The sequence below is a fragment of the Malaclemys terrapin genome, chromosome 3 (genome assembly GCF_027887155.1).
Source record: "Malaclemys terrapin pileata isolate rMalTer1 chromosome 3, rMalTer1.hap1, whole genome shotgun sequence".
Classification (NCBI taxonomy): Eukaryota; Metazoa; Chordata; order Testudines; family Emydidae; genus Malaclemys; species Malaclemys terrapin.
The window spans coordinates 10702959-10725281 of NC_071507.1; the positions used below are offsets into that span (position 1 = coordinate 10702959).

The 22323-nt window shown below is 43.7% G+C and overlaps 1 protein-coding gene across 2 annotated transcripts in view; it reads left to right on the top strand.

The window, feature by feature from the left end:
- SNAP25 (synaptosome associated protein 25) overlaps positions 1–14911 on the top strand; it is a 97508-nt gene extending 82597 nt beyond the window's left edge. The window contains exons 5-8 of one of the 2 annotated variants that reach the window (XM_054024135.1): positions 734–851; positions 5005–5130; positions 7680–7824; positions 13611–14911. In XM_054024135.1, coding sequence (XP_053880110.1) covers positions 734–851; positions 5005–5130; positions 7680–7824; positions 13611–13679 — 458 coding nt within the window. In that variant the 3' untranslated portion in view covers positions 13680–14911. Of the gene's footprint in view, positions 1–733; positions 852–989; positions 1108–5004; positions 5131–7679; positions 7825–13610 lie in introns of both variants that reach the window. The other variant, XM_054024134.1, reaches the window with a different exon arrangement.
- The last annotated feature ends 7412 nt before the right edge of the window (positions 14912–22323 follow it).

Genomic DNA, 22323 nt, shown 5'->3' on the forward strand with positions numbered 1-22323 from the left:
AGCATTGGTCCAGGTCTCTAGATTTGCATAACTCCCTTGACACCAGCAGCGTTATTACTGACTTACAACAGAATCCCAGAGAGGAGAATTTTCTGATTAGAGATGGACCAGAACCAAGTTTCTGGATCTCAACTCCCCCAGTCTCTGTAAAAATGTGTACCTGGACATAGGTCTTAACTTGACAGCTCACACCCAACCCTAACATCATTACTAACTGTTCCCTCACTTACTCACCCACAAATCAAACCAGTTACATTGTCAATCATCTAATTTAAAGGCATTTGTAAGTGTAAGTAATTAAGGTATTCTCCATTGAATGAGACTCTCTCTTTTATTAATGTGCATAAATGCAAGATGATAACCCTATCTCTTTCTTTTTCTTGGATGTCATTGGTGTCTTAGTAAGTGGATGTACTGTATTATGTTTCTGGACTTTCAGGATTATGATCGTGTTTTCTTTCTACATCATTACATCTTGTTTAATATATTTCAAACATCTCTCTCTTTTTTTTGCTTTGTTTTGCTTTACTCTACTTATGTTAGTAAAAGGCATCATACTTCAGCATCTAGCTTGGCATACATCCCAGCAGCAATGCATCAGCCCAGATTAATGCATTGTAATATTGCTATTAATTCAGTTTCCCATGGTCATTTCTCATGTTCTGTTGAAGACAAACAAACAAGCAACAAAAATACAATTCATTCCATGCTGTCATCCCTTTGTCCTGACCAGAACAACTCGATCGTGTTGAAGAAGGCATGAACCATATCAACCAAGACATGAAGGAGGCTGAGAAAAATTTAAAAGATTTAGGGAAATGCTGTGGCCTTTTCATATGTCCTTGTAACAAGTAGGTACTGGGTACCGGCTCTGCTATGTGGTGTCCAGTTTTTTGTCACAGTGAATGTCTGAAGTTTTTTGTCTTTTTTTTCTTTGTCCTTTTCCATCTGCTTCATTCTGTGGGGATAAAATACTTGTGTTTAATCAGAACAACTGGAACGCATCGAAGAGGGAATGGACCAAATCAATAAGGACATGAAAGAAGCAGAAAAGAATTTGACGGACCTAGGAAAATTCTGTGGTCTTTGTGTCTGTCCATGTAACAAGTAGGTGCTGCCTGCCTGCCTGAATCTTTTTGAGCACTCAAGGCCGATCTTGAAAGCCTTGTGACGCTCATCCTTGCTAGACACATGGACAGGATGAGCATGTGGCATGCAGATAGAACGATTCTGGTTCCAATGCATTCATCTCATAGTGTAGACAATTCAGTGGGAATTACTGTAGATGCATTAAAATCAGGCATACTGCAGTGAAAACTTTACTGTAAACACCTTTTAATGATAAAAGTTTCAACATTTTACAGAAAGTGTACTCTGTGGGACTGCTACCTAGTTGTCAAATATCATGGTAACATCAGGGCTGTTTTTTCTGGAGACCCTAAATTTTAAAATGCATGTTGTCATGATCAAGCTTAATAAAGTTTTTAAGACGCATAGCTCAAACTTGCAGAAGAGGTCATTTGGGACAAATATCTCTAACAATTATGGACGAGAAATCACTATCTTCTCATTGCTCAGCAGATATCTCCCTTGACATGATCTTGAAAGAGACATGTTGTTTTGCAATTTGATCCCAACCTACCGTATTTATTATCTTGTTGTAAAAAATCAAATTTTAGAACCACTGAACTGGTCATACAAAATTTCTCGCCATTGGGTAGAGCGTACACTAAGCAGAAATGTTGAAATGTGTCTAGTTTGCTTGCATGCCGTCACACTCAAATGAAACTCTTATCCGAGTACAACGAAGTTTGTTTCAAATGCAGCAGAAAAATGTGATCTGTGGTTGGATGGGTAGGGAAGTGAGGAAATACACTGGAAAGACCAGATTTCTCGATGATAAAAGATCTAGCATGCAGTCAGGCATTTGAAGGTTATTGAGAAGAGAGGGTTATGAAGAATACATTTATAATTAAGCAACCCAAAGGTTTCACTGAGGGTGGGGTGATTATATCATGTGACAGTCTTCTGAGGGGCTTGATTTAGTTCACAACTGGGGTCTTATCATACTGCTGTTCTTACTCAGGCAAAACTGGTCAAAACTCCCCTAGAATTCCCTGGGAATTTTCCCTGCATAAGAACAGCAGGATTGGCATTTTTCTCTTTTAAAGTTAATTTCTTGAGAGGAAATGTAATACTGGTATTTGTTTGAAAGAGGGGAACGGGACATAAATGCAGTGGTTGAGCTTAAAAAGTCAATTTTCTTACTCTGATTTGCGGCACTAAAGGTATAAATACCCACTCCGGTATAGATGTTGCCCCAGAGTATATTTAACCCTGCCTGGGTGCACAAGGTGGTGTTGGGGAGAGAACTCAAGGAGATGCCCATATGCCCTATGCAGGGGCTACCTGTCACCTGGACTCTAGCACTGGTGTGGAGTCTCGGTTCTAGCCCTGCCTCCCCTCTGCACTGGGGTGTGGAGCTGCAGGGAAGGAACACATGTTGTTTCCTTTCACAGGGTAGATCAACAGCCACATTTTCCCAGCTCTCCTGGAGTCATTGTACCGGAGATAGGAACAATGCCTCTGGGAGTTCCTGTTGGGGAGGGAATCGGCTGCAAACCCTATGCCACAAGTTAGCCCTTTAAGTACAGAAAATCCCATGGGATATTGCAGTAAATCTTGACTTTTTGACTGTACCATCTGTCAGGACAGCCATTAAAAACTCAGGGCCGGATCATCAGCTGGTGTGAATCAGCTTAGCTCCATTGGCACCCACACAACTGTATCAGTTTACACTGCCTAAGAATTTGGCCCTCAAATATTTACCACTTCACGGTGATGGCAGTACCATGGACTCTCCTGAGTGCATACAGAAAGGATCCTGCAGGTTTTGGGGGGTGGTACGTATTATTTTTTAAAGGTGTCACTGTACTACTAATTGAGATTACTTTTTCAAAGTAACACATGGAGCCAGACACGAGGCCTAAGGGCCTAAATACCAACACCACTACAACATGTTCCCACAATTCCTTTTCCTGGGTAGCCATAAATGAGGAGACGCTTTCACATATAATAATTCCCTGCTACATGTAAATAATGTTCAATGAACCATGTGTTCTAATTTAGGGCCCATTCCTACATTCCTTTAGTAGCCAAAATTCTCATTGGGTGAAATCTTGGCCCCATTGAAGTCAATGGTAAAACTTCCATTGGCCGCAATGGGGCCAGGATTGATTTTGGATGGGAGGTTGGCATGCACAAAAAAGTGTGGGAGGAGGCTCTGGGTGGGATCTAAGAACTCACTGGAGATATCTTACTCTCTGCATGTGGCAAAGGTCTAAAAGGAAATGCATAGCAATAACTCTTATGTGCAGCATTTGGGGTGATAATCACTAGCCCTGTTTAGAGACATTTCCCTAATTCATTTCCAGAAATGATGGTGTATCATACATTTCACCTAGCAAAAAACCCTCAATTTCTTTTGTCTTACTAAATTCTAAGAGGTAAAAACAGCAGAATTGATGACTCTCTGGAAAATCCCCTTCCATGCTGTTTTATCGATACCCTTTTGGTATGTAACATCTTTGCACAAAACAAATTCCTGGCAGCTCCAGGGAGTGTGGAATTACATGATGGGAGTATCTAAAGCTTAGTTCAGTAACCTCCCCAATTCATCTTAAAGTTTGTTCACTCCCTCCACAAAAGCGCAAACTGCAGGGCTGTTTCTCACGCACAGTCATAGGCGTGTGCAGAACAGGGGAAATTGGAATTGGTCATTCCCAAGAGCTTGGCTGAAAACAGCTCAATTTCTGGAACAAAATGAAGTTCTTTGGTTACAGACCCCAAAAGCTCACGATTTCCACTATTTAAGGCCTCTGATCACTTTCGTGTCAGAACAACCCAAAGTATGCTGCACATCTTAATATCTGCCACTGCCGGTATGCCTGGATTTTAATTTTTCTCATGTGGCGGCTCAGTCAAAAATGGCTCTTGGAAAGTTTGCATAAGCTAAAGAAATGACCTGTCGGAAGGCAATCTTTTTTTAAGTCCTGAGGTTTCAGGTTCCTGAAGAAGGCCAAGATCTATTTTTGCCTGGGCGTTGCTCATTGTGAAGGCTGTTACTGCTGGTGCATTAAGAGTATGATGAACCACTGGGGCAGTTGTGCTTAATGAGAATGCTTCACTTCTTATTCATGCCTGTAGCTGGTGCATGAAGAAAGTGTAGAGGAATTTCCCTTTCTGATGCTAGTTTGCCTGTATTTCTTTTCTCCTGCACTCATCCCACTTCTGCCTATTTTACTTTTTGTCTCTGTGGACAAAGGTTTGTACATCAACTGTCGATGTATGGTTACTATTTTCAAGTACCGATATATTATTTAGAAATCTAATGAAATTACACTCACTGACTCAAACGCTAAAACCAAGCCCCTCCTCCCACAACGCTATATACTTTAAAAAACATTGGAAAGGTTAGGGCCTGAGATGCCCACTATGCCACAGATATTTTTTTAAAAAGGACTCTTTTGCATGAGAATGTGTTAAAATCTAGCCTAATCTATTTTTCTCTAAGCCAGTGTGTTGCTGTGATGTGATGTACACACTATATTTGGCAGTTTTGTTTTTATGTCTGTCTGCCAGTGTGTCCTCTGTGTTTTATGTCGAAGTACACACGTGTAATACAATTGAACGTTCTCCCCGTTATCGTTATTTTTATTCTTTTTTGTTTTGTTTTGTTTTTTTGTTCCAAAACCCAGTGTGCAATGTTGCAGACTCGACAATTGCAATTCGCTCTATTGGAAACGAAATCTTGGAGCACTCTAGTTGTTGTGGCAGTGAAAAAAAAAAAGTTTTGTTGAGGTTTATGATATATCGGTATACGATAAATGCCCCTCTATCTTAAAACTCATTTGCTTGATGTAGCTCTTAGCTTGGAGAAGTAAAGATTTTTGCACTTGTCTCTTTCTACTTGGTGCTTTGTTGCTCACCCTCTTTTTTGCATAGGCTTAAATCAAGTGATGCTTACAAAAAAGCCTGGGGCAATAATCAAGATGGGGTTGTAGCCAGCCAGCCTGCACGTGTTGTGGATGAGCGGGAGCAGATGGCCATCAGCGGTGGCTTTATCCGCAGGTGAGCCTTGTTATCCAGTTTTCTTTCTATTTTCCCTGGTGCTGATATATTTAGATTTCTTCCATATGGTCCAAAATCCTGTATTCTTCATTAATTCACTCTGTGGCACTGGGGAAGTTACTTAGGCCAACATTTTCTACTGATTAGTTGGCGCTCTGTGATTTTCAGAGGTGCTGAATACCAGCCACTCCCTTTGACTTCAGTTGGACTTGTGGGTGCTCGGCTGATCTGAAAATCAGGCCCTACCTACCCACACTGAGTGGCCATTAATCTCTCTCCTTCAGTTTCCCCAGCTGTAAAATGGGACTCATGATGATAATTACTTGACCAAGAAGTTGCTACTACTAGGCACTGAACCTGCAAAGTGTAGCACATGGGTGGACTTCTGTGCCCACATGGTCCCCATTGACTTTAACGGTTTCTGCATGGGCACAACACTATGCAAAAAAAAAGGGGGGGGGTCCTAAGTAATTAATGATTGCAAAGTACTTTGAAGATGAAAAGTATCCTATAAATGCCAATTTATTATTACTGTTCCAAGCTGCCTAGTGGCTATCATTGAGCATCAGCACTGGAGTGCACCACCACATTTAAAACCCCTTATTTTCTATCTAAGGGTACGTCTACACCCAACCTCCCAGCCTGGGTGGACAGGCTTGGGCTAGCAGAGCTCACACTAGGTCTGCAAGAATGGCTGTTTAGACAGCACTGTGAAGTGGTGGCTTGGGCTAGAGGCTGGAGCACAGGCTCTGATGTCCACACCACTCCCTAGGCTCCAGAGCCCATGGTGCAACACCTGCACAGCGATCTTTAGGATGGGACCATGAGCCCCACCAGCCCCAGTCTGTCAGCCTAGGGTGGAAGGCTCACGTTGCGTACTATGAAGATGTTCCCTAAATGAATAGCGGTGCAGACTCCCTCTCAACAAGGCCCTCAAGCGAGTGCCTAACTTAAAGCACATGAGTGGTGCTGTTGTCTTCAGTGGAACTACCCAAAGCTTAGAGTTATGTACAGCCTGATGCCCCTTGCTGAACTGGGGCCAAAGTGCAGTATCTGGGATGCTGTGTTACACTAACTGCAGGTTAATGTTGCCATGTAATGGCCACCTCTGGGTATGTGGTGCTGAAATGAAATCCACCGGTAACAGAAAAACGTGCTGAGTTGGCTTCCCACCTGCTAACCTTCTCTTTTAGCTAAGGAGACGGTGATAAGTAAATATTGACTACAGTGTCTATAAAACAGATATGTAGGTGGCAATGCTATCAGTTAAGTTCATAATGACAGCTGCTCCACAGAAAGGCCTACCAGTATGCAAAGCTTTGCTCTATGAAGACTGAGGTAACTAGATTAATAGGTAAATATTCTTCTGATAACTACTAACCACTTGCTTTTTGGATACTGGGATGAAGGGAGATGTGTGTACTGTGATGGGACTGGTGGAATCTCCATCCTTACAGGTTTTAAGGGCCCAGCTTGACAAAGCCCTGGCTGGGATGATTTAGTTGGGAATTGGTCCTGCTTTGAGCAGGGGGTTGGACTAGATGACCTCCTGAGGTCTCTTCCAACCGTAATCTTCTATGATGTTGACCACAATGGGACCCAGCTGCCATTTAAGTACACTGAGACTTCCATTTAACTTTTCACCCCTAGAGGGCATCCCCTCCAAGTCAGGCATGTGGCACAGTGGTGGAATATCACAGGGGAAGCTTATGCTGCTGTTGCCTATACCATATTTATTCTGTGGATAAACGGAAGACATCTGCCTTCAGGGTTATCCATCTGCTACCTTTTGTGATCCATTAAGAAACACAGGAGATGGTGAAAAGCAGTCACTTTCCAAGGGGGCCAAGCTTTTTCCAGTGTTTGAATCACTGACCAGTAACTCCCTGCATAACTGGCCAACTGTTAGAGCTGATGCATAATTCAAGACTTAGTGGCTGAGTTCTTTTGCAAGGTCTGCTCACCACCAGTTAGAATTTTCTCATTAAGCTGCAAAGATCAGATGGGATTAATGGGGGAAATTTATACTGACGCTGATGAATCCAAGAGAAATTTGATGCACTTGTTTATTTTTTTAATTACTTAAAAATTCATCATTTAAGCCAAAAGCTCCTCCGTGGTGCTTTGATTAGTCTCAAATCTGCCAGATCAGCACTGTCATCATGAGTTAGGCATAGGTAACAGGTGGATGGGCTCTCTTTGTTCAGCACCCCATGGGTAGCTCCCAAATATTCTGTTCACTCATAGGCAAAACCTCAAGTCCAAGAGTAGCAATGCTCAGAAGAACCATCACTAAAGGCAACACAGCTGGTAGTGACAGCCCAGACTTAATCTGTCAGCACTGAGAGCAGTACTTCTGGCAGTGGTGGGATTAGAGTGGTTGATGGTGAATGGCCCAGAGGAAGGTTGAACAGCTCCAAAGTGAAGGGAGATGCAGGGATGGGTAGTAGCTGGCAGGGCTGAATGGACGAGGGCCGGTGGATAGCTGCATAGGTACCCAGACTGGTTGAGTCCATCTCCACTCAAAAGAATTGCGTATTCCCTCACAGGGTAACAAATGATGACCGAGAAGGTGAAATGGACGAAAACCTTGAGCAGGTCAGCGGCATCATTGGAAATCTCCGTCACATGGCTCTGGATATGGGCAACGAGATTGACACACAGAATCGCCAAATTGACAGGATCATGGAGAAGGTGAGGGCTCATTTGCCTCTTGGACTAACAACTTTTCCATACTAATCCTAACAAGTCACATTGTCCCGCAGGCAGTGCCAGACAGAATGCCATCCCCCCCCCACCACACACACACACACACACACACACACTCCTCTCTGCAAGCCTTCATCTGAAGCATCCTGCCAATTCCCCACCTCCAACCCCACAGAGACCCTTCAGCAGTTACTCTGCAGAGACCCATTTTTTTTTTGGCTCTGGGAAGAGGGAGCTGGGCCCAGGAGCTGGCAGATCTCTGCCAGATTCTCCCCCACCCCCACCCCAAAAAAAATCCTTAGGACAAAGCAGTGCATGCTGCTAAAGCAGGGGTGGCCAATTTGAGCCTGAGAAGGAGCCAGAATTTACCAATGTACATTGCCGAAGAGCCACAGTAATACGTCAGCAGCCCCCCATCAGCTTCCCCCCCCACGTGCCTCCCGCCCACCAGCAGCCCCACCAATCAGCACCTCCTCCTCCCTCCCTGCACCTCCCGATCAGCTGTTTCGTGGCGTGCAGGAGGCTCTGGGGGTGAGGGGGAGGAGCGAGGGCACAGCAGGCTCAGGGGAGGGGGCGAGAAGGGGTGGAGTGGGGGCAGGGCCTGTGGTACAGCCAGGGGTTGAGCACCCTCCGGCACATTGGCAAGTTGGCGCCTGTAGCTCCAGCCCCGGAGTCGGTGCCTATACAAAGAGCCGCATATTGACTTCTGAAGAGCCGCATGTGGCTCCGGAGCCACAGGTTGGCTACCCCTGTGCTGACGAGTCTCCAGTTATAACTTGTGCCGCTGGCCCTTCTGCGCTGTGGGCAGCAGCAGTTGGGGGACAGCATAGCCCCGTATGGCTCCTGCAGGAGCTTGGGGATTGGGGAAGGAGGGTGCATTGCAATGTAGAAGTCCTCAGACATCTCCAGATTTGGCGCTGGGGTGAAGGCTGAACCCTCTGGCACTTCCAGGGTAGGGGAGGTTAAATCCCCCCCCTTCCAATGGAAGAATTCAAAGGAAACTCCATGAAAGACCTATAATTCCCATCCTCCTTCATGGGAATAACTCCCATAGAGGAGAATGGGGCCTCATCTTAGCATGGTGATGGCACACAACGTCTCATCCGAACCTGAGATTGTTAGTTCTTTGAGGCAGGAACTGTCTTTTCATTGGGTATGTAAACAGTGCCTGGCACATAAGGGTCCTGCTCCCTGACTGGGGCTTCTGGGTGCTACTACAATACAAATAATCAATATTACATTTGAAATCACTATTAAAACCATGCCTGCTAAATGTCAGGGCCACCATTCCAACACCAGACCCGTACTGCAGATCTTTGGAGTTTGGGTCTCTTTTTCCATTCAAAGAGCTGACAGCAACTTCCATGGTTAACTAAGACTCCATTAGCAGCCTCACATCCGAAGATCCACATAGTTCCTGCCTTTGTATTGGCAGATCTCCTGAAAGGAACTGAAAGGAAAATGAGGGGGCAGAACCTCAGTAGTGTAAATCACTGTGGCTGTATTGACTTCAATGGAGATTTACACTAGCTGAGGATCTGGCCCAAGGAGTTAATGCTGACCTAAGCCGGAATAACTTGCACTACTGAGCCTTCTCATTTGGGGGGCCAATAGGGAGCGAAGTGGCTACACGTGCTTTTCCATCGACTAAATCAGAGAGCCAAGTGCAAGACATAATCGCACTCAGGCATAAGTGCTGGAACTAGGGGGGCTGCCGCACCCCCTGGCTTGAAGTGGTTTCCATTAAATACAGGGTTGACAGTTTGGTTCAATGGCTCTCAAACTGTTCCTGCACCCGGACACTCTGGGACATGTAGCACTTTGTGATGTTCCGTGTCAGATTGCAAGCCCATGAAGCAATGAATGAAGGGCCTCGTGATTTGATGACAGTGACTGCACCTGTGACAGACATCAGGGTGGGTCAGGTTATGTAAAAGACACATTTACATCAGACCAGCAATCTAAACTTTATAAAGAAAAGGAGCTGGGATACACCGACAAACGCCCGATCGTTTTCACGGCACCACCTGTAAAACTTCACACTTCTGGAGTGAGGAAAACTGACACGGGGCATTATGTGATTGCTAATATTTAGGTCAACTTCGAGGGAAAACCCAGGTGCTCCTGGAAGTGGTGATTGTAATTCAGTAGGGAGGACTCTTCCCCATGAGTCAGTAATGGACTAATTGTCTGTCCTCGTGGTATGGGGCACTGTGCTGCTGAAGGGGCTGTCACTCGGAGGAGATGGGAAACTGCAGCCTTGATCACTTGGAGTCATTAAAAATCCCCCTGCTGCCACTCTCTGTAAAAGCAGAGGTTCACAGCAATGCCAGGTCTGGGTGCTTATACGGCACTGGACTTAAGCTGGATCTGGGAACAACCTGAAGCTACCTCAGAGGACTGAGCTCTTGACTGACCTATCCAACTATGGAGAGTGGTAAATAAAAGCCTTTGCTCTTTCCCTCTCTTAAGTCAGAGATCCAGGTATAAAAACTCAGGAACGTCCTGGAGATTTGACACATTCTCCAGAGGACTTTGGGTTACAATGAGCCATAAATATGGGGTGGGGTTTTCAAAAGAGCTCTGCTTCGGCCTACCTCTGCTCTCATTGAGGTCAATTGTAAGACTCCCACTGAGTTCAATGGCTACCTTTACCATTTTCAAGTAGACTGTCATGCCTTCGTCTTTGACGAAATATAACCTTGCCCCGGCATTGTTCCCGTTACTTCCTGGAAAACTGTTCACGGTCTTCCAGCATTCTAACATTTCAAAAGAAGCACCATTTGCCATGAACAAACGCAGATATCTAGAGATACCCTGGGGCCAAATCCACATCCAGCACAAATGCTCCAATGACGTCAAAGGACCTATGCAGATTTACACTTGCTGAGGGGCTGGCCCACAGATAAACCAAAGTAGCTCTGCATTCATTACTGTACTAAAAATATCTTTCTGCGTAGCATTTGTTAAATCAATTATGGGACACAAGGCAGCAAACACTAAAGAAAGGATTATCGGCATGTCCATTTTGCCACTTTTAAAAAGAACTTGAAAGGCCCATGTCTGGGCAAGTCACTGTGCCACTCTGTGCCTCAGTTTCCCCACCTGTAAAAAGGGGATAACCGTATTTACCTCTCAAATTCAGTAAAACATATTTTATATGCCACAGAAAATTGGAGACCGCGGTAGATGCTAACAAACAAAGGCAAACCACAGAAATACTAATGCACTTTCCAAAAAGATAGGTTCAGTGTACATTAAAATCTTCACAATTGCCTGAGTCAGGCATTAATGTTATCGGAGTATTCATGGCATTCTCTAACCTATAGCTTATAAAGAATTCTACCGTGTCATTATCAGCTTACAAAGGCTAAAACATGATAATGGTGACGAGTCTAATATTAATGGCTCAACTTTATCAAAGGTGCAGAAACACAAACCATACCTAGCGCTGATATAACGCTTTACAGAGGAGGTAAAATAACACTACCTCACTCTTAGCCAGTGCCTTTTCATCTAGCTCGCTGGATTATCTGTATCCCCATTTTGCAGCTCTGAAAACTGAGCACAGAGAAAGGAAGTGACTTGCCCAAGGACAGCCAATCGGCTAGTGGCAGACCCAGGCCTAGAACCCATTGCTCTAGCCTCCGCTCAGGAGAATCATAACAGGAGAGGTGGTTGGTTTGTTCAGGAGAGGTAAAAGTTCTCTTCCTCAGCGTGTTTGTACCTGGGAATGAGCTAGAAAGAGGCTCCAGAAAGACCCATGATTTCAGACTGCATCACCAATTTTTCCACCGGGGTTTGTTCTATACAGAAATCTTTATAAACCTAGGTCCCGCTTCTCCGGCCACACAAATGACGGACAAAACTCCCGTCGGCACCAGTCAGAGCAGGACCAGACCTTGAAATGACAGAAACGTGTCGCCATATTGCTACCTGGATAGTCATCATGAAAAGCAACATTGAGACAAAACCGAGCTAATACAATGAAACGGACACTTGCTCATTTGAAATGAATGCCAACAGAGCAGTAACGCCATTCTCACCCTTCCCAGAGGGTTGCCAGCCCTCCAGGACTGTCCTGGAGGCTCCAGGAATTAAAGATGAATCTTGAATGAAAGATTATGTCATGCGATGAAACCTCCAGGAATACACACAGCCCCAGCTGGCAACCCTGCTTCCCATATTTATATACATTGGGCTGTCGACACTGAAGATCATTTGGGACTAGATCCTCAGCTGCTGTCAGTCGGCCTAGCAACATCCACTTGGATACAGCTGCACCGGTCGACTTCCGTTTAGATAATGCTCTTTTAGCTCCAAAGCTGACTGGGCAGTTACTACAAGCCACAGTCAAAGGGGGATCCAATCCAAAAAAAAGAGTCTCCGTGCCAAAAAAAAGGGGAGTTGTCTAATTTTCAATTTACTGGGCAGGCTCCATCCCTGGACGACAATAACGTCATATGAAGGATGAATTTAACCTGCTGTGTTCAATGAGATCCAGTCTGCTTATTTCAAATGATATTTACATTTCTCAAAAGGAATTGCCATCCTGTTCTTATAATGGTATTCCAGGGAGCTCCAAGATGGTGAAACCTGTATTCCTGGACTCTTTCCTTCCACCTAGACCCCTCTACAAAGGGTTGCAGGGAGTGCGCTGAGTGTGTCTTTTAGAACCGGTGTCCGAGGAGGCTCCAGAAATCTTATCTTTTTGCTTTTTTTCTGTGGACCTAATCCTGCCTGACATTCCCATTAACTTCATTGGGATTTTGAGGTGCAACCACATGTGAGGAGTAAAGGATTGGGAGCATTGTAAGTCCTTGTATACATCTGACACCAGAGCATGCGGTGGAACTGATGGGCCAGATCCTTGGTCTCTCTGAATTCCCCTTTGTGCTATTATCTGCTGATGAAAATTAGAGTAGCCTTGAGGCTGCTCTAATTTGCACCAGTGCCAGTGGATCTTGTGGGAAGGGTGAAAAGGTGGCATAATACCTCCTCTTCCCTTCCCACCACAGGTGCAGCAAATGCTGCTCTGGCCTGAGGATTCAGTCTGATATATTTTCAAAAGAAACTTGTCTCTTCTCAATGGCTTTATATGAAAGGACAATCTAGCTCTCTGTCCTGATGGGCTCTCTGCTGCTTTGCCAATGCAACAAAAACAAAAGTGATAGGCAGCCTGGACAAGTTTTAGATAATCATGTAGCCAGGGCAGAGCCCAGATCCGTGACATCTCACGTGCTTATATAATATCAAAGATGAACGCAGCCTCACGTCAGTAAAAACAGCACATCTGTGACAACTGTTGATGGATGAATTTCAAACTGGGTCAGATTCCTAGCATTAACTTCAATGGTGCTATATCAGTTCACACCCGCTAGGGATGTGGCCTAGCATTTGGAAGCTCAGAGAAAAACCTGAAATGTGAGATGCTTACTCAAAGTTTACCTGAACCTCTTGGGCTTGCAAATTCGGGTGGGAATTCCATGCAAACAGGTGATTTCTATTAGTCGCAGAATCACACAGTTTAAGGTCAAAAGGGACCCAATCTACAATCTAGTCTGTCTTCCTGTTGGGCCCCAAAAAACACAAGAACAGCCAATTTCATGGTATTTCTGAGCTTCCCTTTCCTGAGTTGGCCAGGATCAGGAAGCAGAGAGGTAGGTAGCAGAGAGGGCCCCGATAGGTGAAATACTCTACTACATATTTAGCAAAGCAGATGTTCTCTCTCTGTTATGTAATCAGTTGTTTCTTTCCTTCCTTTCCCCTAGGCTGACTCCAACAAAACCAGGATTGATGAAGCCAACCAACGTGCAACAAAGATGCTGGGCAGTGGTTAAATGCCATGTAGTGCATTTTCCTCTTCGCACTGTCCCAGATGGCAGTCTCTTCATGCTTTTCTCATGGTATTTACCTACTAGGTTTGCACACATGCACATATCAGCCCCCCTTGTAAATGTTGTCCTGTGTAGTTTGTCAGCTTTCCAAAAATGATACTTGTAATTATTTTTTTCTAGATATCTTTCTTTCCAAAGGTTGTACATAATGCTGATTTGATGGCTGTAGCTCACTTTGAAGTTTTGGGGGGATTGTTTGGTTGGTTTTTTTGTTTGTTTGTTTCTCTCTCTTTTGGGTTGCTTTCTTTTTCTTTTTCTTTTATGATGTTTGCTGAATGACAACAATGTTGGAATGCTAACTGTGCTGTTAACCTTTAAATATACAGTATTGTTCTTGTAAAACTGTGACATTCCACAGAGCTACTGCCATACTCCTGTCTTTGGGTATCACTTAAACTTACTGTCTTCTGTTCTCCATTGCTGTCATCTGTTATGATTTCATGATAAGACAATGTGGAATTATATAACTATAACAAGCATTGCACTAAAAAGTGATGTGATTTATGCATTTATGCATGAGAAATAACTAGACTTCTAGACTCCTACTTAAACAAGACTTTTTCCCATGGCAGTAGCACATCAACAAATGACAACAAAAGCATGCTCGGTATTGGGACTGTGTTATACCAGCAAGTATGCAGTAGTGCCACTTTTTTCTTGTTGATATATATACAGTTTTTAACCATGATCAATTTTTTTTAATTATGGAAAAAAAGATGGATTGGGCACTCACCATTTCATCATTGCCAGTAAAACTGAACCTTTGGCTGAAACTATGTCAAAGGCAAAAAGAACTAGGTGTAATATATTGGGTTTGTCTGTTGCTTTTGAAGACTTATCTTTTGGAGGAAACGACTACCATAGGAATCGATGCAAAGAGATGTAATTTTTATAAGGCTCTATCTTACTAGTCGCTATCCTCGTGTGGTTTGTTATCAGTACAGTTCTCTGTTGCTTACCTAGGGCTATGCGCACCAAATCGCTGAGATGTTTAGTAGCTGACTTAATGAAAAATAATAATAAAAAATAACCTACATGATTGAAATCTAGATCAACTGTGAGATAAATATCATTGCCGCATGTAATATGAAATTATTTCTGTCTCCTGTCAGTTTGTGACGTGATTGACATTTTGTAGCTAGTTTAAAAATTATTAAAAATTATAGACCTCGGAATCTATGCTTCCATTATCCATTCGTCAGCCTGTGTGTCAGTGATACCTTGTTATTTTCCACCCACGTGTGAAAAGGGAGCCAGGGATGCGGTCCAGGGGCTCTTTGCAAATCAGCGGTATGTAAGGGCTGGCAAGACAAGATTTCCATTTGGGATGCTAATTAAAGCGACAGGGAAATATTCCGAACAAAAGCGGTTCACACCGAGCAAACTGTGATGTGATTATTGTTTGAAATGACCTGGTTTGGGGGAGCTAGCTGAATGCTGAGATGAAAATGTCTCCCTGTTCTGGAGTAGAAAATAGAATACATGTGCCAGATCCCCAGCTGGTATAAACCAGTGTAGCTTCACTGAAGTCAATGGAATGTTATTGATTGATACCAGCGGAGGATCAGGCTTCATGTTATTAATATAGCTAGTAACTGTAAAATTTGTATCACCTGGGAGGAATGCCTTTAACAAAGGACTAAATACAGGTAAATATTTACTGACAATGAATATGGTTAAAAATAGGTTTGGCATATATTTTCCAGGTATTTTTCTTATGGGGAGTCCAATTATTGTTAGCTCTACATGAGTGAACAATTCATTCACATGCCTAGATGGACCTCTGTCAAAACATATACGAAAGTAAATGCCTGGCTGTGTTTGTTCTTGCAGTTATTTATTTTTAGTATCTGTTATCATTCCATTTGTGCAAATAATTTCCCCCACTTTCTCTTGCTAAAGGGTAAACTTCTGGCAAATATTATTATGGATCAGACTATGCTAAAATTAAAGAGCTATGTCAGACTCAGGGAAATATGCAAAACCATGGGCTTAGATATCCCAGAATGGGTGTCTACACTGAGAGTCCTAAATCCACATTCACATGATTTATACCCCATGAAGATCTGGCCCCATGTTCTGATGTTATTAACACCCTTCTAAATAAGTGAGCAAATTGTCAAAACATAAAAGCATCACTGATAACGTTTGCAGATGATGCAAAAATTGGCAGAGTGGTAAATAATGAAGAGGACAGGTCACTCATGCAGTGCGAACTGGATTGCTTGCTAAGCTGGATGCAAGCAAACCATGTGTGTTTTAATATGGGCAAAGGAACAAAGAATGCAGGCCATACTTACATGCTGGCGGGGCTCTGTCTTGGAAAGCAGTGACTCTGAAGAGTTCATGATGGATAAAAAGCTGACCATGAACTCCCAGTGCAGCACTGTGGCCAAAAGGACTTATTGCGATCCTTGGATGCATAAACAAAGGAATCTCAAACAGAAGTAGAGAGGTAATTTTACCTCTGCATTTGGCACTGGTGCAAGCCCTGCTGGAATAGTGTGTCCAGCTCTGGTGCCCACAATTCAAGAAGGATGTTGATAAACTGGAAGGGTTAGGAGAAGAGCCACCCAAGTGATTAAAGGATTGAAAAACATGCCTTATAGTGGTAGACTCAAGGAGCTCAATCTATTTATCTTAACAAAGAGATGGTTAAGGGATGACTTGCTCACACTCTGTAAGTACTTACATGGGGAACAAATATTTAACAATGGGCACTTCAGCCTACCAAATAAAAGTACAACAAGATCCAACGGCTAGAAGTTGAATCTAGACCTGTGGTTTTCAACCTGTTTTCATTTGTGGACCCCTAAAAATTTTCAAATAGAAGTGCAGACCCCTTTGGAAATCTTAGACATAGTCTGTGGACCCCCAAAGATCAGCAGACCACAGGTTGAAAACCACTGATCTAAACAAAATCAGTCTGGAAATAAGGTGTAAATATTTAACAGTGAGAGTAATAATAACTTACCCAAATGATGGATTCTCCATCACAGGCAATTTTAAAATCAAGATTGACTGTTTTTTCTAAAATATCTGCGGTAGTTCAAACAGGAATTATTTTGGAGACGTTCATTGGCCTGTGTTATGAAGGAGGCTGGACCAGATGATCACAGTGGTTCCTTCTGGCCTTGGAATCTGTGACACACATGTAAACACTGAGATACACACTCCAGTCACTAATCCCTAAAGGTAAATCTTCACGTAGAGCCCAAGCCCTACCTCAGCTGAAATTCACCCCTGGTGAGGAGGTCAGTACAAGGCCCTACAAAGGGACATATAGGGGGAATGTTAGCTGAGTAAGCAGCCAGGCAGAGTTTGTATGGGGCTGGTATGGGGCCCACCAGAGCTTTGCTGGGTTCCATAGATGACTGGGTTGTCCAGCTGCCCAGCTTCATCATCTGAAATCTTGACCCAAAACTCAGATCTAACCAAACATTTGTTGAGCTCTGTAGAAGCACGTCTGACATCTAAAATAACGTGTCATTTGTAACCCGCATGTTACAGGTCCCCCTCTGTATTGAACCCTGGAGGATATGAGTTGGGACAGCCCCCAGTTACAGAGACTTGGCTTGTTAGCTCAAGCTGTAGCAGCTTGTGCTTTTAGCCCTGGAGATCATTGATCTGGTCCCCAGTGTGTAGGCCAAGATGGAGGCTGTCATATATCATGGCCACTTCCTACTCTCAGAAGGAAACAGAAATACCAAATTACCATAACAGAGGCTAATCTTGGGGGATCTCTGACCAAGGGGAAATTCCGAAGAGGTTATCTCATGAGAAAGTCAATTTCCATGAGATATCCTGCGTGATTTCTTCAGTCAGAAAAGTGAGGAGAACGCTGAATGAGCTTTGTATGAATTATGTAGGCTTCTCTGAACCAGACCTTGAAGCCTTTGGAACTTTGACACTCATTAGCATTACATAGCTTCAGCTATTTTAATCCCCAGTTACAATCTTCTAGTCTGACCTCCTGCATAACACAGTTCCAGCGAATTTTACTCAGCGATACTTGCATCAAACCCTACCATTTATGGTTGAAGTAGAGGGGAAAAAAAATATCCAATCTTACTTTAAAGACTCTGAATGATGGAGAATTGATCACACCTCTTGGTCAAAATATTTGCTTTTAATTATTATTATTTAGAAAGGGAAAAGGTAACAATTAAAAAAACAATAAAGAGCATAAGCTTTTGAAGACAAAATTAAGACTTTCAATTTTCATGCACTAAATGTGATGTATCTTTTGATGCTGTCACTAGGTAGCTGACCCCTCTGAATAAGGAAGGTCCAACTTCCCTGTGCCAAAGCAGGTGCTCGTAGTTTGGCCAGTTAAGAAGGCAGGGTAGCACCTGGGGCTATAAATGATCAGGGGGACTCAATGCTGCAGGAAGTCTTTGAAGGAAGCTGTAGGAGGTTCCTGGGGGAGAAGACTGACTTCCAAGCTGGAGCTGAGAGCCAGAAAAGACTAAAAGCAGGGGAGGGGTTTAGATAGCAGGCTAAAGGCAGGGAAACAGCAGAGGGAGTTGCCTGCTGACGTCCTAGCTGGAGCACCAACACCAAAGGCTGGAAAGGGCTGAAGACGGGGCAGGAGTGGAGCAGCTAGCTGCTGGTATCTTGATGCTTGACACTGGACCCAGAGGGCTGAAGACCAGGGAGCAGTGGTAGGGCCTACCTGTGGCCTGTCTGGGATATGAGAGGCTCATGGAACAGGGGGAGTGATGAACACATCCCTGGTGAGGATGAACTGCCAGCTGAGAGGCTGGGAAGAGCGGGTGCACTCCAGCTAAAAGGGCTGGGGTACCTGTCCTGGCAGAAGATGGGAGAGGACTGAAGCAGAGCCTGGATGTGGTGGAAGATGCTGGCGTGTAGTATGTGCTATGTCAAAGGACTAGATGCTGTGGGAATTTAGGGACTATCTGCACTAGGGAGGAGGGTGATAGGCGGGCTATGATTTGGGACTCTTTTAATGGATTATTTGTTCTAGGTTTCTGTAACAAATTGGCCCCACTGGGTGGGGGAGGAGGAGGATTATTATTGAGACAAGAGAGTCTGTAGTGGAGAATTTAGGGGCCTGGGAGGGGAAGTGGGAGGGTAACCCCAGGGTTAGGGTGCCCAGCTTCAAGAGAGCATTCGGGGATAAGGTGGAATCATTCACACAAACCAAAACCAAATGTGCCATAATTAATGTGAATTACTAGGACAATGAGCTGCATTGCACCTGCTTAAAGATACAGGCACTTCATATTTGTCGCAGAACTTTTTATTATTTTCTGCAGCTACAGACCATATAGATATTCCTTAGACAGTTCCGCATGCAGAGCTGCGTCCCCACGGATTTAGACAGGCTTTGGAGGGGGCCCTGTATCTCATTTGATAGTTCAAAGTCTTTTTGGGTCTGTGTGGTTATTTTTTCCTCTTTTCCCTCTTTTTAAGCTCTTTGGCTAGAAGGGAAGAATTGAGCATTCGTAACGAGGGGAATTATGTGTGTCAGCGACAGCTGAAGTATACATGCTGGATGCTATCTCTGCCCATGGGGGTAGCTGTGTGTCATGTGACTGCTGGCTTTGGTGGCATTTTGTTGCCTTTCCAGAAGAGACATGGGACCAGCTTGTTTGGAAGCTAATAGGCGAGCACAAACCGTGTACCATAGAACTGTAAAAGCCTTTGTGAAGCACAGGCACCAGGGATCTTTCCCGCTGACAGCCTATGGCATCGGGGGCCTTGCCTTACAAGGCACTGAGTCCTTCCCAAAGAGCCCTGAGTACAATCCACTACAGTCTTCAGTGGGAGCTGATGGTGCACTGCAGGTGGTCAATATGGCCCTGGCTCAACAAGGTACTTAAGAATATGCCCAACCACATGCATGTGGGTAGACCCATAGGAGTCAACAGCACTACACACCTACTTAAAGTTAAGCACATGCTTAGGTCCTGGTTCAGCATGGTACTTATATCATAGAATCAGGCCCTCTGGACTCAGGAGGAATAGGGGGCGTCCAGCATGCCAAAGGATCAGGCCTGTTAAGAGTTTAGAAATGTTGATCACTGACCATCATAAAAGTCTGCTTTTCCTTTCCAAGTAATGCTCCTTCAGTAATGTTTAAGGACCAGTAGCCACGCCAGCCTGGTCAGTTGCAGGCATGGCCTTAGTCCTCCACATATTCTTCTCTTTCATCATCCCTACTTCAGGTTGTGGTAGAAAGCTTAAAAGCTCTGGTGAACTCTTGGGGGTAGAAGAAGAAATGAGGTGTTTCAACTGCAGAAGTGAGACATTTTACAATGAGCAGTGTAGGGGAGCAGTGGCCACAGGAAGTAAAGTATTTTGGGGAAGCAGCTGGAGGAAAATCTGAAGTCGGATGGGGAAACACCATTGAGGACTATGAAAGGTGCTAGGTCAGGGATTCTCTGACATTTTCATAGCATAGGCCACATGTTTATCTTTGTGGACACCTCCCCTTATATGACAGTCTCCCTTGAAAAGAGCAAATTCTCCTGGATACTTAAAAGGATCAGCCCAAAACAACTGAGGGAACTGGCTCTATGGATAAACTTAACACTTCACCTGCGTGTTGAATATATTTTTGGACAAACTGTCCACTAACTCATAACTGTGAGCAGTTCCTCAACAAGACTAATCCCAGTGAACTTCACACTGACATACATGACAATGGTTACTTTCAACCACTATAGCAAGACATTATTTTAGTGCTTGATTGCCAGTGCAGTTTCAGCTGAGTCATTTACCATGATCACTTATGACCTAACCCAGCAAACATTTACACGTGCTCAATTACAAACATCATAGATTCCAAGGCCAGAAAGGACCATTGCGATCATCTAGTCTGACCTTGTGTATACATACCACAGACCATAGAACATCCCCCCAAAATACTTCCTAGAGCAGATCTTCAGAAAAACAGCCAATTAAGCATGTGAGCAGTTCCATTGACATCCATGGCATGTGAGTAAAGTAAATCACGTTAACACGTGTTTTCAATCTCAGGGTCTAAAACACTGTCACTTTCTACAGTAGTACATCCAGCAAACCTATGTCAAAAGAGCATTAATGTTGCAAAGTCAAGTGCTCAAAAGTTAGGAAATGCCACAAGTAAGGTAGCCCTTGAAAAAATAGAATATGATCATGTACAAAGACTATCATGATGCCCACGCACAAGCAGACCAGATGAAGGTTGCATGGGCAACTTTCATCTTAGCATTTTCTAACTTCGGAGTGCCTGACTTTGCAACTTTAACATTCTTTTAACATAGCTTATTTTGGATGTAATTTCCTAATCTTAAAAGAAAAACGGGGGGGGGGGGAGGGACAAAATTCCATCATGTGGCACCTCCACATGAGTTATCAGCAGGGTTTAGAGGTTTAGATTCACAGCACAAACCTCTGCCACTTGAACAGAGTAAATAGTAGCAGCAGTAGGCTGTTATCTTCCCAGGTGGACCCATCTCCAGAGGGGAGATGGGGCACACAATTTTCTGGGTGGGCTTTACAGCTATTTGCAGACAGCAGAGGAAAGTAGAGAGCTGGAACGCCTGGGTTCAAGTCCAGAATCTGTAGGAGCGTGTTCTGTGATGAGTAAAACAACACGTTTTCCCCAAATTTCATCCTCTAAAAGGGTTGAACTGTCTGTGCTGAAACTTGCAACTAAATAAATACATTCAGTCTGAGGCAGACACCCAGACTTGGTACTTTCAGACCAAATGGTTAAAGTTTGGAAAAATTGTAAGCAACTAAAACTGGAGTCTTATAATGGAAAGTGTCAGGCACCCGTATTTGCAGGAGAGATAATATAATTGTTTTTCATCCAAGACTTGATCCAAAATCCCCCGGAGTCAGTGGAAAGGTTCCTATTAACTTGAGTGTGTTTTGGATTAAGCCCTGATAGCACAAAAACGTAGTTTGCATTTGACTACGAATTCTGGGTGTAGAAAACAGCAACATGCAAACGTGAACAAAACATTTCTTTTTAAAAACCTACTTGGATTTGCTGTATTGACACTAATAAGATCCTGTTTCTGGCCATATGTCATGAAGTATTTTTGATGCTTGGTAGAAAACCATGAAAGACTAGATGATCCTTCAGACAGCATATTCAGTCTATAGAGACTATAAAAGCATGTGCAGAAAAGTTAATTTGTATGAAATTAGCAACTGTTCATGTAATTCAGCCTTAAACCTTTATTTTAAATCACATTTGCAGGCTCTACTGTATATTCCTGTCTCCTAGATCAAATTAGAATATCAGGAAATAAACCAGCAACATAAAATGTAATGAATTGCTGCTCTTCTCAGACTGTACTTACAGCCTGCCCACAGAAATCAAGCCACATTTGCTGACCCTTGCCAAGCCTAGAGGTGAAAATATCCCTGTCTCTAAAATAAAATGTAATTAGATTAGAATAAAAACGCAGTAGTTGAGGCTGGTGGTTAGTCAGAGAGCTGGAAAGAAAGAAGGAGGATGGAGGAGAACAAGATGTAGAGGATAAGAAGCCAAACAGAAAATTAACATACTCTCCGCATGAACTGAAAAGCACAATGATTTGAGTATGTCTGAGGGCACAAAAAGAGC